A 22490-nucleotide genomic window follows, 5' to 3' on the forward strand; every position below is an offset into this window, starting at 1 on the left:
ACTATGACAATCTACCAAATCCACAACCTAATCGCTATAAACCATCCAATTCGCTCAGTCACAAAATTACAACAATTTTCATCATCATACACCTGAACCAAGCGTTTAACCCACGATCTACCGTTGAATAACACAGATCCTCACCTGCAAACGAACATCAAACCTCGTTTGAACACCGCAATAATACGAAATCGAAGGTTTCCAGTCGTCGTCTTAGGCATAATTTAGCGGAAGGCACGGTGCGTTGCGCTTAAACTGCTCGCAAAGTATGGCGACGCGATCCATGGTCGACGGCAGCTGCACGTGTAATCTGATAATGCAGGTGCAACGAGCCGACGACGTCGGTGACGATATTAATATAGAGAAATTATTGCGAGCGACGCGCATTAGCGTCGATTCATTACTTACCAGGCCGCTTTCACGGACTTTACCGTCGTCCCCGTGGCAATTACTCGGTGAACAAGCCGTGTCGGACGTCTGCTCTCTCGTGGAAACGCTCATGACCCGTCCTGGCTACTTCGGATGACCGTCTTTTCGACGTAACTTTGACGTGAATCACGACGAGTGTGTGTATTAGAGCGGTACACTTCGAGAAACGTGTAAGCAGATTTAAGCGAATTGCGTTGGAACACTGGTCATTTGTGTCGTTGACCGGTGACGTTACAAAAAGTGAAGTTACTGTTGGGAATATTAACCTTGTACACTTGGAACGCTAGCTGTGCTGACATTAGCATTCGTTCTGGCAATTCTTATTTTCTTGAAATTGTCAAATGTGGAATGTGAGAAATTTTGCAAATAAATTATGCGAATGAGAAAATAATAAAATGTAACGTTTCGTTTTCTGGGGGAAAAAGTAATCGTACATTTTTCGTGACGAGTTACGTTTATAATTGTCGAGTTAGGGGAAGGAGACGGTGAAATTTTCGTCGAGACTAAAGGGTTAAGGGCAGGAATCTTCTTTAATATTGTTCTCGGATTCCATAGTATTATATTTTGAATGTATTTTAAGGAAATTTAGGGAGAATATCGCGATAGTGTTTTGATTCGTGAAATAGAGCACCACATTCTGAATTGGCCTGAAGAAGAAATAGAGTACTATATTCTAAGTATTATATTAGAAAATAGTCTAAAAAAAATTACAATGAACATAGTGTTTTGATTCGTGAAATAGAGCACTACATTCTGAATTGGCCTGAAGAAACTTACAGAAAATGTCCTAACAGCGTATTTTCACTCCTGAAATAGAGAGTAAAATGAAGAAAGATGCTTTAAAAAAGAAAAGTATCAACGAAGCACCTAATTCCCAAGAATTTTCCGAAAGATCCCCAGATTTCTTGTCTACACCGCAAATTCCTCAGGATTTTGTAGGTCTACGGTGAATTGCGGAACCTAGAAAGCTCCGTACACTTTGTATCCTCGGTTATGTGTGTATGCATAAATTGCGAGATATTCGGTACGAAAGATCTAGGAAAGTTTGATTGATTGACGTATAGAAAGCGGAACGTTAGAAAGGATACTTTATTGTTTTTTTTTTTTTTTTTTTTTTTTTTTTTTTTTTTTTTTTTTTTTTTTTTTTTTTTTTTTTTTTTTTTTTTTTTTTTTTTTTTTTTTTTTTTTTTTTTTTTTTTTTTTTTTTTTTTTTTTTTTTTTTTTTTTACATACACCTATTGGACGCTCATTCTTCCAGATCATTTATGTAAGATACTTGATAGCAATACCTAAAAGCAAGTGATCCACGAACGATCTTTCAGTCTTTCTTTAATTTCTTCTCTCCTTACGACGACAAGCTGAAGTGAAAACGAGAAGAAATACCTTCGTGTTACGTATTTAAACGAAGAACGATTACAAGTCTCTATAGCTATAAAGGAAAAGAAGCATAATCTTCACAGGTTCGTTTAGACTGGAACGATCATTAATATTCACTAGACAAAGTCAGAGTTCGAAAGTTATTACGTTGTGACTGCCACCGAATTGTATCGAGTTCGAACGGGAAGAACGACACCTTCTGAAATGTCAATCTGTCTTTAATAGCCTCGAGTGGGAGTCCAAGAGGACACCGACTATCGCGGAACCATTAAAACTCTCCTTAATACTCGCCGCTCTTTAAAGGTCACCGTTCAAGACCAACAACCACCGAATCGACTCGAAAAGCATACACGAAACAACTAGATGACACTTTCAACTTGTCCTTACACTATGGCCTTACGCGCACACGGTGCTGTTTCCGGGTTGAAATATGCAAACGAGATTGCAGTATTTCGTATTTTCTGACTTCTCAAAATCTTCCCAATTTTCTTCTGTCTTGAAACCTAATCAGAAGTATAATATTACATAAACATCTTCAATTTTTGCTTTTTCTAAATTTCAAATTTTACCTTCGATAATTCACTCAAACTGGAATAATGCTGTTATGCTCATATATGGGATAATGCTCGTTATTCCTCGAATTATCGAAGGTGAAATTTGAAATTTAAAAAAGCAGAAGTTGAAGATGTGTGTGTCGTATTATACTTCTGGAAAATTGGGAAGATTTTGAGAAGTTTGTAATGTATTCCTTGGCAGAATTCGAAATGAGAGAGGCAAGAGTGAATTTGGTAGCGTAATTTGTAATGCAGGTATTCTTTGACGGAATTCTTGAGACACGTGAGGATCATTGGTGTATTAATCGAAACTTCATAATGATACGAAATTGTTGAAACGAGTCGAGTAACATATTACACTACGGTAATATCTAAACGACCTTAAATTGTAAATTTTGCAATTAATTTTGCGCAAATGTTCATTCACAAATATCCAAGAGTACTCCTCCCAAATTAAAAATTAAAAATTAATTCCCTCTTATACATTACGATAAAACAATCCTGAGCCAAAAAAAAAAATATATATATATTTCACACACTGGAAGTGTAAAGAAAACGAAAGAGACTAGAATTAAAATTACCTCACGGAGAACCGCGAAATTCAAACATCGAGACATCCGAGCGACATAAAACGAGCAAAAAAAAAAAATGACGGGAAGGGAAGGAGAATGCGGTGCCCTTAACGATCGTAATTTACAAACATTTTGCACGCCGTCGATAAATACACGGCGCATACATATTCAGCGTGCAGCCGCCTCATTATCAACATCCCGGAAATCTAGCTCGTCGTAAACGGGATTATATGAGAGAGGCGCGTAAGTCGTCGCCGAAACGCGGGTTAAAAGGAACCGGAGGGGTCAGGGGTCAGCCGAACGATGCGTTCCATCGGGTTCACCTGCCGATGCATCGCCTTAATTGCATCGTTAGAAGCTCTCGTTAGCGATGGCGAACGGTGCACAGGCGAACAGCAGGATCCACTGTAACGATTCCAGGCCTCCGACTGACGTCCATCGCGAGAATTCTCGCGGGATGGTACTGGTTTCTTCGAGACACGATGCCTTTGTGACGTTCTCGAGATTCGAGATGCGAAAGGTAGGTTGCAGCCTGATTGCTATTGGGATTGTACGTTTTTAAGTAATTGCTGTTTTTAGCCAAGGTTGTTTTTGTGACGGGTCTCTGCTGCGGTATTCGGGTCTTTTTTGACCCGACATTCATTCTCTCGATATTGTATTGGAACTTGTACTAAAAGTTGGTAACGAAGATTGTTACACACCGGGTATTCGGGTCTTCTTTTACCCAGCGTGGTCTTGTTTCTTTAACACATTGTTGACCGATCACGAGTTAACTCGTGTTTGCACTTGCATTAGCTGTTTCAATTTTTGAAACGCAGGCCAGTATAGAATATTGCAAAAGCTTTGTTCATCGTGCTTAGTCGTGTCCGCTTTATTCTAAAGAAAATACTTTTCTTGGTATTTAGGTTTTCATCACAATTCTACTTGTTTAGTCCTCGATGGGTGTACCTGCCGCCCAACCCTTGGAATTTGTCAACATGTATTTCTATTGTATATATTTTCGCCTACGGTAGTTTTTCGATTTAAGAATTTGCTTTCACTTTTTGCTTTTCTTTTATATTAAAAGTTATATAAAAGATACATATGTCCAAAGTTTCATTTCAATTCATTATGTATAAATAGAGTTTATTGAAGTTTATTTAGATTGTTTCACTTGCACATTCAATTACGAAATAATAGCCGGTGACATGAGATAGCTTCTGCGTAAAATTGCCGGTGAACAGTGTGTTAAGATCTTCCGTGGTTGTCGAGAAAATGTAAGGAAACTGTTATTCATGATTAGTATTGAAACTTGTACTAAAGGTTGGTGATAAAAATTGTCACACTTCAGGTCTTTGGGTCACTTTTGACCCAACTTAAACTTATCAGGCATTATCAACGGACAAAAGTCAATCGTGGTCGAGTTCTGTAAAACCGAGTGATGGTAAAGATGAGAGACAAGTTAATCCACAGAAAATAATTAGAATATTTTTTATTTAGTAAAGATGCAATGTGAGACTTTTCGAGACGGCACAATCATTTCTATCTATATTATAAAAGATACAAGAACACCTTTCTACATTTCCTTGGTCCTCTCGTTGCATCGCGAAATTAAAAACACGAATTTCTCGTGTTCGGGTCATTTTTGACCCGAAAATCGTAGCAGAACGAAGTAGAAAATCTAAGAAATTTCGTTCGTTCACACTTAGCTAAGGCTATCTCAATTAATCCTAACCAACGCACCATATCGAAACAATTAATACGAACCCAGTGATTCGTGCAGCCTAAGAAACGAGTTATCGCGCGAACCGGGGAGAGCATCGAAAAATCCTCGCCGGTTCTCCAAGCTTTCAGCGGTCTTCGCTGGCGGAACAATGCGGAGTGTCGCGAAAAAATCGCGGAAGATTGATGTCGAGCGTGTTTTGGGGCCGCGGTCGATCCATTACGCGGCCTCGTAACATCGTTCCGAATTTTTCGAGCTTTCGGTTACGCGCGGAAGATACCGTCCCTCTTTTTTTCTCTCTCTTTCGGTGACGTGAACGCGTTGCGTCCACCTAGCGAGAGATATCTCGTGTTCGGCAGACCTCGAATGCAGAGGATCACGCGGATACGTTGATGGACACTTAGCTGTGATGCAGACGTCCTCGTCAGTTTTTCGACGCATCCGCGTGAAAGGAACTTTTGTGTTGTTTGTCAATTTAGATCGTGATTCTTTTTTTTTTATCTACTTTCTCTAGGTTCAATTTGCAGTCTGTAGAAGTTCATTTGGTAGATTTGCGTCGCGTGAAAGGTATCGATTGAATTGAATGATTAGATTTGAAAGAATGATAATAGAAGGGATGGAACAATTGAAGTGGAAATTAATAACACGTTTATTATTGTGGCGACCGCCACGGGGGGCCTACGTACCTAGGCCTGGCGACTCTTGGCCCTCGAGGCGAAGAATCGAGAGAAGGTTTCTTCGTCCTCGAGGACAAGAGTATCGCCTTGGCAATGTAGGCCCGCGCCCACACTTCCTGGGACTTTCCCAGGGAAAAAGGGGCTATTTAACCCCTTGCCGTACCATTTTGCCAGACGAAATCCGGGCCCAACCGGTAGGTGGTGGCGCTCGCTAAACGGGCCACCGTGATGCGCGAGAGCGCTCATAATACGAGAAGGTCGGGAAAGCAATGCTCGCGGAACGGGAAAAAGTAACATCTTGCGGCTACCTGTAAAGTAGCTATACGTTTATTTGCTGTAAACACTAATTTAATTCCTTTTCCCTTTTGTATATATACAGGGTGTCCCAGGTTTTAATTGCCGAACGCTGTCAGTATACAGGCTGTTACCTCTAACGCCACCCACTCGCAGCCATCTGACAAAAAAAAGTTTACAGCAAGAGTTGCAGGGTATGAAGTGTACAATAGATATCAGTAAAAAAAATTTCGAAAACAGTTTGTTGTCACCTTGGGTTTTATAAGTAGGAACACATATTTTTTGCGGACGTCGAGACGAATTCAAAACACATACTACATGATCTTTTTACTAACCCGAATTTTACTGGCCCGAATTTGATTCCACGAGTCATGTTTGGTCCAAAATTTTCATCACGAGTCAGACTCGTCAAAGTACGGCAAGGGGTTAAGGGAGCCCCGAAAAAGGCACGAGGCTTTTTGTCGTGGACGTTCTTCCTACATGCATCGTGTCGCCTATACATTAAAAATAGTTTAAACGTTATGCAGCTTCCCGTGGACCGCAGTTCTTTCGAAGAATTTCGCGAGGTGGTAAATCCCGCTTACACTCTAGGTGACGGTACAGGTTTGCTGCCCAATTGAGAAATTGATCTCTTTCGGTGGTTCCAATTAAGACGAGAGAATTTAGAGAATTTTATTGTCTCGACTGAATTTGCAACTGTTGATGAGAAATATGGTATGATCGAACGATGCGAAGTTTGATGGTGCCGTCGCCCTGACGGAAAAGAGCATCGGTTATGGAGAGGAGAGGTTTTGTCAATGCGTTCGCTCGAGGAGGTTTATTGCGGGCCGATGTGAATTTGGTACCCCGGTCTGGCGGTCGAATTTGACTAATGAATTTTATGACGATAATCGTTAGTCGACGCAACACGTTATCTGATTTAAATAAATTTATATTTCTGTTAAGCAACCTTAGTGTAATAATTATTTTTACACCAAGTCACTTCCAAATTATATTCGTTTGAATATTGGATTATGACCTGTTTCGTTCGTTAACTAAGTGTCAAGTTGAAGTACTGGTTACTTGTATCACACATACTTAGCTTAGTATTTCAGTCTTTTTTTTTTTAAATTAAGTTATATGGAAATTACATTTTCATGGAATATAGTGCTTGAATTCACGGTCACTCGAGCCATTTTTATTGCATAAAAATTATGAACGCATATTTGAGTCTAGCGTTCTCAGAGAGTTAAAAGACTCTTCAAGTGGCAGAAATTTCAAAAATAAGGGTCACTCAAGGTTCGCGTTGGATCAGCTGTTTAATTCGAAAGATGAGAATTTTTGTGAAAAGGGATTAAAAAATTGCCTGGAAAATTATAAATAGACCTTGCGAACAATCCTATCATCGATCATCACATTCTGTCACAAAGAGGAACGCATACAAACACTCGCCTACCTTTTCAAGGTACACCAAACAAAATGAAAAATATAAAATTTGACATAATAAATATCGAAAAACGTTTAATTTCTAATCACAAAAATCCCAAGATAAGAAACGAAGAATTGTTTGCGCCGAACGAAAAATTAGCCTAATATGCTCCGGTACAGAATGTGTGTTTAACTAAATCCTATTATTTCGCATAGAAACCGAGCTTCCACAGCATTCCTCACAAGCTGACCCAATACCCACAAGCACAAATACATCAAATTACCTCCTCGTTCCAAACAAAACCAAAGAATTCCTCCTAACCAGAAAACCCTCTCCCCGCAATCCATCTAATCCCCGCATTATTCTATCATTTTTATCGTGACACAGCACATCCTACCCCGTCACTCTGCTGTCATACATTACAGCGCACAGTAACCGTGGAAATCTCTCAGAATTCCAATTACCATTCCGAGAAGCCGGCGGCGGCAAAGGGCGAAGACAAGGCCGGTGGCACACGCATCGTTCGCATAAAGCATATCGCGCGTACAGGATACAGCAGGCAACAGTTGAGAACGCGCATCGCGCTAGTCGGCCAGAGGAACTTCGGCAAAGTGTTAACAATTTCCAACCGGGCGGTGTGTTTCCTCGGCGGTGGTAAACGTGTGGCCCACGCAGATCCGCGAGCTTGCGCTCTCCCCGGCTCGTTTGCGAGGGAACGAAAGGAGAGAAAAAAAGGAGCATCGACCAGCGTTACTGTACGTTTTACCGGCGCGGAGGGAGAAACCGACGTCCGAAAGGGGATGGAGGGATGGAGAGAGAAAAAAGAGAAGAGGACAGTTTCGACGGGGTGAAGCTTGCAGAGAAGAATGGAGGTGGTATTCGCGTCTGCGAAAAAGCGTAGGAAGAGAGAGAGGGGAAAAAAAGAAAGGGAAGAAAACGTGCCCAATTTCACCGGCGAATTGTTACGAAGCTCCTCCGCACCGCTGTTTGTCCCGGCGATTCGGTGTAATTCGCCGTTCAATTTTCATTACCGCGATTTGTTTCTGGCCCACGTCAGCTGTGCCTCCGCTGCCACGTTTTTCCCGACCATGTTTCTCGTTTTTCGTTTTTCTTTCGTTCGACGCCGTTTCTATTCCGCGTTTCGATTTTACGCGGAGGCGCTGGACGAGGCGCTGTGCGACCGGAAGCGGAGGATTTTGCGATCGAAACGAGGGGTTTTGGGGATGCGATCGAGGATGAGGTGGAATTTGGGGACATTTTTGATTGTGGAAATTGTGACGAATGAAGCTTAACACTTTGAGTGTTTGGACGTCGTACTGTAACCGAGTTATTGTAATTACTAAAACTTTGAAGTCAGAAAAAATTTGAATTATAGAAAAAGACATTTCGTGGTTTTACTGAACACTCAGTATCTTATTTTATTCACGATGAAAGATGGTTAAAAGAACTCGTGGAAATCTGAAAAATTTGCAATCTTAGCCCCTTAAACTATGATTTCTTTTCTGACTATGCATCTAAGCGTCAGCCATTTGCCGTTTCAGTCCTGTGTCCGGCAACAAAGGCTAATCTATCGCAGATCAATCACATTTAGTAATTCTCAGCCTTCCGAGTTAAAACTAAATTAAGGATTAAAATGAATTTTTCTTACAAATACAACTATTTCTCTCACATCTTGACCGGAATCTCTGCCACGAGTCCGACTCGTTGTCATACGTCAAGGGGCTAACCCCTTCGTGCCCAAATTATTCTTTTAAAGAATTTCTTATTTATTCATCGATCATCGCGTTTATAATGGATACTAAGTTGAGACCAATTTTTATTCGAGTACACAAATGGAACATATCTGGAACGTAACTGGTCAGGAAAGGGTTAAATAATACAAAAGCGAGACGGTTTACCAGGCGATAAATTCACAACTCTTACACGCGTTCCTTTTAACTAACGCGATTACTGAGAACCGAGGTCACATAATCCAATTGTTTATCCGTATTTGTTGCAATTAATATTCATTCATCTGGTGTGCTCCGTATCAAACGTAATCGATGCTTGCTCAGACATAATGAACATCGGTTTAAAACGAGTACCGTTGCAAATTTTAACCCGTGTCAATTTTCACGTATTACACGGTGATTGTACTTCGTTCTAATTTCACTTCGATCAAATTCCCACTGTTATCCTTGTCCATATGTCCTAGAGCGTGATAAAATTCTGTATTTCCTTCCGAGATACAGCGCAATGATAAAATTGTTATTTTTATCACGAAAAAGGATGCTGAAATTTTTTTCTCTTTTTTTCGTCGTTGGTTAATGTTTAAACACCGTCCCACGCGCGCCGGAATGAATCAACAGCGAGAGAGCAGCCTCGAAAGGTTCTCGATTATTCGAGAAACTTGGCACTTAGATCCTCTCAGGCGACGCCTTTTGCGCTCCCATTTCTTCGATGCACTTTCTTCGCTGATCTCCGTGAAAGTCGAGAGCAAATTACGCCGAGGCGAAACCTCGCGTCGAATTAGAACCGTCCGGAACGTCGAACCTCTCCGGGAACTTATTTTTCCCTTCCCTTCCGTGCTTTGTTCGCAAAGATAATTCGTCTAATTAACGAGCTTTTCCAAATTACCATTCACTGTGCACAGTGTCGATGAGCGTATTTCAGACTCAAATTATCGCAACGTGCGTAATTTTCGTTTTTCAACACTTCGTAACATTGATAATTTCGATAAATTTTCTTGCGTCCAAGTTCATTAATTTTCTCCTTTTCGTTGTTTCAAAATGATCATTTACTATACACAGTGTCGACGAGCATCTTTCAGATTGAGCTAATTTTTGTACGTCGAAGTTGATCAATTTTTTCTTTTCGTTGTTCTTAAAATGATTACAGTATATAAATTGGCGGAGAACCACGCCCATTCACCATCTTCTTAACCATTTCAGGACTACGGACTCATGTATGCTTTCACGGAACACTGTAAACACAATCAGTAACTCGCTATTTTTAACACTAGAATTACCGACCGAGTCAAAATGACCATTAGCAATTTTCGAAAAAATGTGAATGCTCGATACTGGTAAATATTTGTAAGTTTTCGAATTTATTTTCTGCGTGCATGCTTCTATTTGTGACGATATGAATCTGACTTTTCAATCATGTTTCACTTACATAAAAATCCACTTTTGGAAGGTCGGTAATGGGACGGTTTGACCCGGCTGGTAATTGTAGTGTTCAGCAATAAAAATAATTAACTTTGCCATAAACTGGTATATCTATATTTTAAAAAAACAATTTTGAAATGATTTATATTGAAAAAAAGATTGAAATAGTGACCTAATAGTTGTATGTTCCCAAAGTAGTCCTCCGTCCTCAAAGGGTTAATTTTAATCACGTTAGATAGATATTGATCGTTAGGAACAAGTAATTTTCTTTTTCTTTTTGACGTGTTTAGGTATATTATACAAGGTGTGACACGTAAAAACAGGCCATCTAATTGTCTTCTGTAGTTACGATGGTACGAGAGTATTTCTATACGTAATTTAAAAATGGTTTCCTGCACGTAAGGCATCGAAACCTCCCACGCCGCGTCGATTTTCATAAACCAGGGCAGAAATGACTCTCTCGGTCCGTGAAGATTCAAAGAAGTCGCTGCAACAGTTGCCGCGCGAGGGTCGATTAAATCCCTCCACTGAGCGTCGTTGCGCCGCGGAACTGTCGTAATCAGTTTGTCGCATGACATAACCTAACCTCGGCTACAGCTGCATTCTATAGTTTTTTCGTTTAAGCACCGAAAAGTTTCGAAAAATTACAGTTTTCTTCGCTGCAATTCCGTTTGTCACACGAAACAGAATTGACAAATTTAGGTTTTATGTTACATTGTTTTCAACGTTCTGTGCCGATTTTTCGTAAGATCTTGATCTTGCGAGGCGATGGAAGGAATGAGAATCAAAAACGCAGAGAACGAGGAAGATTTTGAAACAGTGGTTCTCAAACTTATTTTGTTATTGTAGGAGGTAGTCTAAAGTGACGGACAAGAGAAATGGTTTCGAAACTGTTTATTTTCAAACCCTTTCCCGTACCAACGCTGGCGACACACGAAAACGGACTGTGTCCGAGGCGACCGATTAACAAAACAGCCGAGAGTTGTCCGAACCGAGGGGTACCCGCGCCCGGTCCGTGCCCCTCGTCGCGAGGCGCAGGCCGAGCCATAAACAAGTGCCTAGATTATGGAATCTTTATACAATTTTATAAGAATCACCCTAATTTTAATAAGATCTTATCTCGCGGCAACCATTTTGAGAAACACTGTTCTAAAGATTCTAGAGTTCCTCACATGCTTCTTTAACCTTTCCCTGGCCAAATTATTTTTTAATAAATCTGTTACCTATCTACCGTAGTGGCTACTAAATTCAGTTCAATTTTAGCTTGAATATTCAGGTGGGACATATGCGTCGTATTAGCGACGAAACGGTTAATATAGTACAATATCACAATTCCTTTTTCTTCTCCTTTTTTGAAATATTTGAGCGTTATGTTGCATCGATAACTAGGGTGTTAGGGACAAGCTTGGTTCGGTGTTCTTTAGTCAGATTTCCTGGTAGAGTTGGGACTCTTAAGTAGTCAGCAGGGCTTCAGGCGAGCAAGGGCGCCCGCCGGTGCCCGCGGGCAAAGCTGAGGGCAAAGTCGCGGGCTAGCGATGTCACGCGTATATTAACCCTTTCACTGCTATTGGCGCTTTGAAAATTTTCTCGCACTGTGCTGTTCGTGACTTTTGGTACACTTTCGCCTTAATTCAATCCTTAAAAATTTGCTTAAAATTCAATCCTTTGAGTACTCTCACCTTCATTCAACGATAGAAATTTAAAAATGATGAATTTGAAATTTTCAGAAATTTTTAAACGAAAGATTTTGTCGATAATCTGCCGCAGCGAAAGGATTAAAGCGAAATGTAGAAAAAACGCTTGTGGTAGAAGTATAAGCTCTTCTTAATAATTGCCCGCCAACTAGTTTATGCCCGTGGATGCCCAATAGCTGCCCGCACGGGCAACAACTGAACACCGCTACTCTACTATGTAATCCTCCATTCTCAATCGTTTCCTCCTTACTTCCCTCCTGTATCATCTACAAAACTACCAACCTACACTTCCGTCTTCCAAAAACAACCACGCAAAAATCTCTCAAAAGCCCTCGTTCGCTTACATCAAACAATCACACCGCACGTATGCACGAAGCACGGTACAGAAGCGTCGCCATTACTTCTTTCGCCTCTCTAACACAACGTGTACGCGACGGGAAGGCTGTTTGTAACGGAGCGGTAATAGGTGGATCGTATACCCAGCAACAACGTAGCAATTCTCGGTTCGAAGGCTCGATTTAGCGGATAGAGCGAGAGTTCCAGAGAGAGAGCGCGCAAAGTGAGCAGGAGAGAGAGAGAGAGAGAGAGAAGGTACACACGGACCGATCCAAAGGGCGGATTTGCAGCGGCCGTCACCTGCAATTAGGCGGCGGACGGTCGCTACACAACACAACGGCGAGCGAACGAGTGCGAGCGCACGCGCACACGAGATCGGGGACCTGTGTGTTTCACTGGCGCGCTGCTGCTTAAGGGCTGCTCGCTTCGGCGCAGCCAATTTCGGCTTTGTCATGGTAATTTCCCGCTCGCACGAAATAATACGACAACAGGCCATCCGGCGACCGCCAGCCGTTTTTGAGGACGCTCCCTCGTCCGCGATTTTCTTTCTTCACTCCGAAGTTCCCGCGCCGATTTCTTCGGAGCGTAGCGCAACTTACTTTCGGATGTTCTTTTTTTTTTTGGTGTTTTGAGAGTTTCGGGGGATTTTGATGAGTTTGGAGAAATGGAGATTTCGAGGTTATCGATGGGATTAATTGTGCTGGTAATTATGAAAGTGGTCTAAGTAAAAAATCTGAAATAATCGAATTTATCGCTTATTTTGTATTACGTCGATTTTTTCACAGGGAAAATTTATACTATTAGAGCAAGTATTTTGTGAAATATTTGACTACACGATGGAAACATATTTTTTAACATGAAATATCTCGAAACGGAAAATATGTGACTTAGGCCACTTTCGTAATCGCCGACACAATTACGGTGTTAGTGAGTAAATGGAAAAAGAGGAAAATTTGGTGCGGTGAATATTGCAAGAAAAAATGAACGAGAGTGAGAGGTGAAGGTAGATGATTAGCGATAGTAATCGTGTGATTTTGTTAGATTTCTTGCGTTCTGAGATCTTAGATCTAAATGGATCTTACCATTCTGAATTTACCTATCTAAATTTAAAGGTGATTTTAAATAAATAGATTTTAGAAATTTAAAAAAAGTGTTGATAAGGATGAGTCCTTTTGAAGAATGAGAAATAATTAAAAATGCAATAACACGATGCAAAAGTTGGGTCTATTTTACCAGGTTTACGTTCCCTTATATTCCACCACGTTACATTCGGTTTATCTTTCATTAGTACACCCAATTATTTGTTTGAAAAATAGAACCACGAAAAGAGCCAGGTTTTATTATACCGCGTATACGTGTAACGACATAACGTTGGTGCTTGTAAACTGAAATACAGAGTGCACTGTGAAGAGGAAAAAAGAAGTAAATATGTTTTATTATAAACGCTTCCGTAATGCGATTGTTACGTTCGTGTGTTATGAGGAAAATTGTAATATTATGCGGTTGGAAAAATTGGACGTCACGTGAAAAATTACGCGTTAAAAGTTTGTTTATTTAAATCTTGATTTATGATCGTCTGAATTACTCTTGTAGAAGTAAAATTACTAAAAAATTTCTAATTCAAAATTAATCACTTCCATCTGTGACTTTCAATATTTTTGCAAAATTTGAAATAAATCATTCACAATGAAAAGCAGACTCTCAGAATTGAATCTTGAGTCATAATAATCTCGGTACTCTATTTTGCATCTAGCATTCTTAATTAAATAAAATTGCAAAAAAGTTTCAAATTCAAAGTTAATCACTTGCTTCTGTAACTTTCAATATTCCTGCAAAATTTTAAACAAAATTTTGTTTATTTAAATCTTAATTCATAATAATCTCTCAATCTAGTATTCTTAAACGAAGAAAATTACCAAAAAGTTTCAATTTCAAATTCAAAATTAATCGCTTCCTTCAGACACTTTCAATTCCCTCTCAAGATTCCAAACAAATCATTCTCAACGAGTACGCATGCACTTATCTGCGGTCCAACGAGGACTCGCTTATCGAACGCGGAAGATGACGCGGTCACGTCGCCTGTTCGTCGCGCTAGAAAACTTTCATCTCGTTCCTGACGCTCGAAACAGGGACAACCGACGGCGCGGGCGTCGCTGCAGCCGGCATCGATTAAGCAGAGAATTTCGATTGACGTACTTAGCCCGTTAATTAATTGGTTGCCAGTATGTAATTCAGCGCTTCCGCATTCTAGATCACGATTGTATCCCATCGCGCCGGCATTCTTGCCCGCATACCACCGAATGCCACGGATGTTTCTTACACGCGCCCCGCGCACCATCCCCGATCGCCAATCGAATTATGTCTTCAAACGGACAACAATCGGCCATTCGTTCGCCGGATACTCACGATTCCAGAAATAGCTTATGATTTTCGAGGGAAGAACGGATTTTTTTGGTTTCAATTGAGAGGTGTCAGGCAGAGTACTGTGGATCCTTAATATAGATCATTTGGATTTTGCGATCGATTCGTAAACGTATGAAAAAGTTATGTAGAATATTATTTTATGATTTTGGAGGAAAGAATGGAATTTTTTGGTTTGAATTAAGAGGAGTGAGGCAGAGTACTGTGGATCCTTAATATAGATCATTTGGATTTTGCGATCGATTCGTAAATATATGAAAAATTTTATATATAACATTATTTTGAAAATCTGTAGTATTGTGGATTTTACTTTGTATATTATACGATATTTTTAGTTTCGGTATTAATATTTTAGTTTTAGTATATTACCACAATGATATGCAATTCTTGAATTTTTTTTATAAAAGAATGTTTTTTTGCAAAAGAATTGAAAATTTGGATTTGGCACTTTTGTGTTCTTACCCTGATCAAAACAGGCGGATCTATCTAAAGACACATTGATATTCTTGAAACATCTTAAATCATAATCCTAAGTGGAACATATCTCACATAACCTACTCAACCTGCCCCTAATACGTTTTCCCATATCATCATCAGTAACAGGAACACTTATCTCATCTTCGCACTTGCCGATTTATACCTGTCCAGAAACTTTTCTAAAATTAATAGCATAAAATCTATCATTGAACAAAATTGCCTAGAACAACAACATAAAAAAGTAAACTAGTCCTCGTTACAAATGCTGTAACATAAAATACATCTCAATTACTTTGCAATACATTAACCTCTATCTTACAATTTTTTAATTCCAATCTATGATAGCCTCGACTAATATAACCTTAAATAAAAACAAAACAGAATATGATATACCAGAGTTTCAGCTAAAATATAAATTGATTATAATTTACTTTTACCACATGTTGACCATAATCTGCGCGACGAGTGTAACGCGTGATTATAAGGCAAGGGGTTAAAACAGCGGCGGCGGTTCGTTGAACCCGTAATCTCGAAGGCTCTAGAAACGCGGCGTCGATTTTGCGCCGTGTGTACGGACATTTTCGCTAGCAGCCAGCCAGCGTGAAAATGTATTCGGCGTGGCCGTCGCCGAAGCCTCGCCGATAGGATCGATAGACGCTAGAAACGCAGCCAGCCAGCCAGCCAGAGCAAGCCTCTGCATCTCCGGGTCGCCTGGAAACTGGCTGCGCGATTCTGTGTCAGAGCGATGGCACGCGCCTATATAGAGGCTGTGAACGCGATGGAACTGGCTGGCGAGCACGCGCGCGCACGAGCGAGCGAGCGAGCCAACGAGCGCGAAAACCGACGGAATTCGAGCGAGCTCTCCTCGGTCACCTTCGTGCAGCTCTTTCTCTGCGCCAGCGATTTTCTCGGACTCTCTCTCTGTTAACCGCCGCTGCCGCCTTTCCTTCCACGCGATAACGAAGCCCCAAACCCTTTGTCCCCTCGTTTTTGGGAAAATGAAAGGGGGTTAGCTTTTACCGGCACCGTGCTGGCCAATGGCATGGAAACGATCGAGGGGGGGCTAATTGATAAGGTTACTGAGACGATGATTGTGGTTTAGATGGCTGGGGAGTGAGGTGATGGTTGATTGTTTAATGAAGTAATTATGTGCGGAATACTAAAGGGATAGATTGCAGGTTTCGGAGATTCTGATTTGTATCGGATTTATTTGGATGTAATTGTGTTTGATGTATTCGTAGGTGTTTGTTTCGTTTGATGACTACGTTGACTTGAACGGGTGTAAGATTTTACAAGGTGAAAATATTTTGAAGATAGTGAAGATACTTCGAAGATTTTGAGGTTATACGTATGAAACGTCATGTTGATGTTTTGCATCGTGTAAATTGGAATCGTATTGATATTTATAGAATTTGTTTTGTACTTGAGCAATTCAATCGTATGTAACACGTATAAAGTAACCTTTACGTCATGTACATATTACTATTGGATTACGGGTTTTATGAATTACGAAATAATTAAATATTTCTCATTTTAAACTATAATCTTTATTATACAGAAGGAAGGTTCGCTATTCTAAGTTGCTAGCAAGAGCACTGTATGCGGACTGAGAACGTTCCAATGCAACGCCCGAAAAATTGCCTGCGACCCCGCTTGGGACCGAAGGGCCTTTTGTCACGTATCATAAACACTTAGGTCTAAAACTAAACAGATGTAGTAAAGCCAAACGGATTTCTTGGAACGCACGCAAAAGAAACAGATACTTCTTAGGAAAGCTTTAGATTTAATTTTTGTTATATTTATGTAGCTTATAAATCTAACAATTACAGCTAAATTATTGCACGCAAAAGAAACAGATACTTCTTAGGAAGGCTTTAGATTTAATTTTTGTTATATTTATGTAGCTTATAAATCTAACAATTACAGCTAAATTATATGGATCGCAAATAATACTTACGAAATAATTAGTCACTTAAAAACATCGTATATTATCGATAACATTTAATAATTCAATAAAAATGCAGAATTTAATGATTCAGATAAAAATTGTCCATTAAACGAAACCGGTTAAAACAATCCACCTACCAAGCAATCCACTCGACCAGCTCTTCATTTCCTTTCCACTCTAAATGTCAATGTCGAGCCATTAAATCACACACATCTCACTGTCACACCCATCAACAACCTTTTCAACCTTACGAAATTCTTAAACAGTGTGCACAGAAACGCGACAGGGAAACAAGCGATTTCACGCCATAAATCGAGACGGTCTCGAGCAAGGAGAAGCTCAGTTCTTCTCTGGAAAACTTTCTCTCTCGACAAACTAGTGAACAGGATCGTCTCGAGTCCGCCTAGCGACTCCATCAAGCCGAGAAAATCGTATCTTCGCGATTGATCGATAGAACCTAACCTAACCTACGAAGGACGGTTCGGTCCATTCGTTTCTCGGTTACTCACGACGAGAAGGCTGTTCAAATGCTCGAAACACGTTTCTTTTCTCCCTCGATTCCGGGGTAATGTAATCCCAGTCTGTATTACCGTACGAAGTGTGTTCTCTAATCGACTTATCGTCTTAGTGTAATCGATCCACGCGATCCGTGGCGCACGAGTCGAAGAAAGAGAGACACGAATAGGTTAGGATTGCGTTTGGCAACGCGAGAGCAGCAGCTACTTTTTCGTTTCGTGCCGGTCGGTTCAGTAATGTAATCGTTTAATCGATGGTAGGCAAGCGGGCAGAGGCGAACGAGGAAGCTGACGAAACTCATGGAAATGAGAAGTCTGCCTGCGTGGCGAACAATACCGTCTGCCGAGTCGCGATCGCAACTGGACGAACTGAAATCAAGATCGAAGCACTCCTTTCTGTCCTTCGTACCGTTACGTAGATACGCAGTACGGTCTGCGTGCGGACCAATTGCGCATGCGTGAGAATTGTTCCTTCGTCGTGGTTTCTGCAACAGTTTACACGGTGGATTTCTTTTTCGTTTCGACTTTTAAGCGTGGGTTATTTTTATCATTCCCGTTTCACGGTTTATCAAGTTACGAGGAAGTACGAAATGTGAAACACGTGAAAATATATGAATTATAGAAAAAATTTAGTGGCACAGATTTCTGTTATATCGAGAACAGGATTCTGTTACATTAGGTTAGGTGAATGTGGCGTCGAATTAACGGGACCCTGATGAGTTTGTTTTCTAGGAATAGTTCCAACTCGAGCTAGTATTATTGTTGAAGCATGACATTGGTGAAGTTAAACGAGTAAACAGGCTAATTTTCTAGTTATTATTGGATGATGAAGTATTTCTACCGGTTCTTTTTTTGTTCTCCACTCAGATTGTTTCTACGAAAGGAACGGAATATCGAATCTTGTTCAGTTGGCGAGTTCGCAAATTATATAACAACCGTACCTCTACCACCGTACCTTAATAAATAACGTTTGCCAAATACACAGATCTAATTGAATTTCTTTTCTGTTCCAGGTGAGTACATTACGCAGTAACCAAAAAATATACCAACGCAGATTCGTGAGTAAACCTAACCTAAGTAATAATGTCAACTTAACTATCACAACGTATCGTTGACGTCCAATCAAAGTTACAATACCGCTGAACAGGAGAATCTGTCGAAATATCGAATCTTCGAATCGGCACTATGTACTTTCGAAGGAACAACTAGTCTCCAACAAATTATCAATAATTACAGTATATCTCTTACCATTAAATCTAATTCTCTAATTACATCGAACAATATGTACACCTAACAGGCAATATCATAGGAAACACACGAAGTGTGTTATTGTAAACCGTTAAGGAAGGCTAATTTTCGCCGTTTATCGTAATAAATTGAATGGGCCAATTAAACTGTCACGAGCATCGGAGCGCGGTGCATCGAGCACAAGAGTGAGGGAGGAGGGGGGAGGAGGAAAGGAATAGGAGGACGATGCGTTTCTACACGGTAAATCATCTGCTTCGACAGAGCGTTTCATATATCTGGGAATTGCTCGTGCGCCGAGCAACTTTCGCAATAGTGAGAGGCGTGTGCCATTGCACGCAGCTTTTGATCTCCGGCGCGCACCGCGGCGGCTCTCTTGTGCCTCGTGTCACCGTTGCGTAGCTGCTCTTCGGGTCCTCGTCACGCGTACACGCAATCCCTGCCACGTCTACGGTGTAACAAAAACACCTGCACGTACTGCGTTAGGAGTTTCCCTTTTTTTTCGTGGAAAACTACGAAAAATTGTATGACGTTTCACGTTCCTGTAACCTGTATATAACAGTTGGATGTTTTCTAACTTGTTCTAGATTGGGTAAGTTACTGGAGGATTTTGATAATTGTTGGAAGCGTGTTTTGAGGTGAACAGAGGTATGTTTTGTGTTCACTGTTGGTATAGGAGTGAAACAGAATTTTTTTTTAATCAATAATGAAATCAAGTCTTCGATAGACAATCCTGTTTGTATTAAGAAGTATTCCGATGCATTCTTTTTTTATTTATTTAGTAGTTAATGAGCGTTAGTCGTCTGTAGTTTGGTCCAGTTTTTAAATTCTTGTGCTTTTTGGTAAAATAACTATTAATAATGTTGCAATTAGTACAATACTCTCAGAAGTGACTGTAATTCCATTTACTACAGACAAAATCAATTCTTCACGTTTAGACCATGAAGTATGAAGAACAGAGTTTTCTTGCCTTTCTTTGTCACTTTATTCTAATTAATTCTTCGCTTATCTTAAAACGTACCAAGTAATAAAATTATCAAATGAATTATTTTCAACATCGTTTTAAATGGAAAATATATTTTTGAGAGGCTAAATCATTTTAGACGTCTCCTTAAAATAGTCCTCAACATAATCTCATTCAAACTCAATTACCAACAATTTTACCTCTACTTAAACCACAAAAAGTAACGCTACGAGCCTTCATCCTTCGCCAAATCATTTCTCCTTCGATACGAACGCTTTCACCCTCTCGATTTCCGTTCGAATCACGGCTACTTCCGGTTGCATCCGCGATCATAGATCGCTAAAGACAACGAGCGTTCGACGTCGTAAAAAGGTCTGAGTGAACGGTTGTATAGTGGACAGCAGGTGTATGTTGCATAAAAGCACGCGAATAGCGAAGACGCAGCGGGCGTTCTCCGTCTGGAGAACAGGTTCGAGAGCAGAAGGAGGTAGTTGGAAGTAAAGAGAGGAGAAGGCAACACGCGATAGAAGATCACGAGGAATTCCACTTTCCCTCGGTGATTCGTTATCGGTAAAGAGAGAGACAGCAGGTATCGGGTGGAAATAAAGGAACGCCTCTCTTTGAGCGTGACGCGGCGATCTTTCACTTCCGGCCCCGCGATGAAAGAAAGCGACGCCGTTGACGAGCGAGCCCTCTTGCAAAATCATCCGGGAACAAACGAAACGAACGAGGTTACCGGTGTGACTGAAAGTGAAACGGGCACCCATGATCGTGCTTTTCTGTTCGAGTGGAGATTTCTTTTATTGTCCAGCTCGTTCTATCCTTCGCGGTCTCGGAGAAAGATTTGAAGAAAGACTCAAAATGGAGGACTTGCCTCGTGAAACTTTGCTCTGAAATTCTTGCTCGGTCAGAGACTTCGATCTTTTTCTTTTTAATATCAAAATTTTTAATTATTCTTGCAATGCAAAAATTTGTAAAAATCTTATTTCGTGGCTGTACAATTTTCACGATTTAGACTCGTGAAGCTTTATTCCGAAATTCTTACTCGATCAAAGATTTCAATATTTTTTTGAAAAATTTCAAAATTCTTAGTTATTCTTGGAATGTAAAAATTTGTAAATATCTTATTTCGTGGCTGTACAATTTTCACGATTTAGACTCGTGAAGCTTTATTCCGAAATTCTTACTCGATCAAAGATTTCAATATTTTTTTGAAAAATTTCAAAATTCTTAGTTATTCTTGGAATGTAAAAATTTGTAAATATCTTATTTCGTGGCTGTACCATTTTTACAACGATTTGGATTCGCAAAAATACCAAAATTCTCAATTATTCTTAAAACGTAAGAATTTGTAAAAAATCTTATTTCGAGTCTGCAGAATCTGGAAGTGTCACAGAAGTAAAATTTTAATTGTAAAATATTTTGGCAACCATCGGTGACCATCCCAGTTACTACGATCGTTCTTTGTCCATCTTTAACCCTTTCCCTCCTACAAGAGGTTGCCGTCTTTTATTTATCCGGTGTAGCACGGCTACCAGTGGCGTGTTTTTGATCAGAAGCATCCCTGAACACGGGGGATCGCGGCCACAATGAGCCGGTCTGTTGTTGATAAATACTTTCCATTTGTTAGAGCCGCGGGAAAGTCGAGCCGATGTGCGATACCAGCCGCGCGATTCGACGCAATCGTTTCTATGCGGGAGATGGATAGAAGCATTATGTGCGATTGCCAGACGGGCAGGAAAAACTAGCGATTCCTGGAGACAGAGTTGACGGATTGGAACCGTACGTCAAGTCGCCTGTTATTTATTCTACTGATTTTTGAGTGGTTTATGCGACGATACAGTGGAAATTTTCTTGTTACTGTGTTCATAAACTGTGCAAAAATTCTTGGTGAAATGGAGAAATTCAACTCGCTACTTTTTAATACAAAATGATCATTATTGACAGGATCAATCTTCTGAATTTTATATTTTACGTGCATGATTGAAGTACCTATTTAACGATAGATCTTTGTCAGGAATCTGACAAGTTAGAGAAAGAGATTTAATTCCAGATTAAAAGAGTAACTGTAGCTAATATCAATTGGAACTTCTATATGTATTTTATGAAAGACATTTAGGTAACATGAAAAATGTTTCACTCCACTTTTCGAAATTCTTCCAATTTTAATATCGAAACTCATTCCTGGTGCTTAACTCTTCAAAATAAAAAAAAATTAATAAATTTAATATGACGAAGTTAGTCACTTTGGCTTCTGACTGGCTCGTATATAGCTAATATCTAGTAAAGAAAAGTAAAAGGAGAAAAATCAATCCATATTCGTACATTTATTTTTCAATCTACTTTGAATTACATATTTATTGTCTCAGCTGAAGGTAGTTAGCTGTTTAGAATAACAGAATTAGGGAGAAAGGATCCGAAGCCTAGCAGTATAATTTCTGAATCTTTTCCTTTTTCAAATCTTTTTCTTCTGTGTTATCGTCATATTTGTCGAACCTGATGTCCGCATGGGAGAATAAAAGAAAAGAGCAAAAAAAAAAAAAATAGGTTTAATTAAACAAGTTCGATTGGTTAACACAGCTTCGGCCCTCAGGAAGCATCAGATTCCAGCTGAAAATCCAATCTAGCGATCCTCTGAAAACACAACTCACAACTGAAAGCTTAATCCAAAAACAGTGTTTTATTTCCCCGTGACGCACGGATCAGTCGCTCATTTTCGCGTTGCGCA

At 40.1% G+C, this 22490-nt stretch overlaps 1 protein-coding gene across 1 annotated transcript in view; it reads left to right on the forward strand.

Moving 5' to 3' along the window:
* The window catches only part of LOC108571471 (neurogenic protein mastermind-like), a 110687-nt gene extending 92019 nt beyond the window's left edge, over nucleotides 1-18668 (forward strand). Inside the window, exon 2 of the mRNA XM_017933527.1 lies at nucleotides 18567-18668. Within this exon, the coding sequence (XP_017789016.1) occupies nucleotides 18567-18668 (102 nt within the window). The remainder of the gene's footprint in view (nucleotides 1-18566) is intronic.
* Nucleotides 18669-22490: the final 3822 nt, after the last annotated feature.

Source organism: Habropoda laboriosa, unplaced genomic scaffold, assembly GCF_001263275.1.
Source record: "Habropoda laboriosa isolate 0110345459 unplaced genomic scaffold, ASM126327v1 scaffold40, whole genome shotgun sequence".
NCBI lineage: Eukaryota > Metazoa > Arthropoda > Insecta > Hymenoptera > Apidae > Habropoda > Habropoda laboriosa.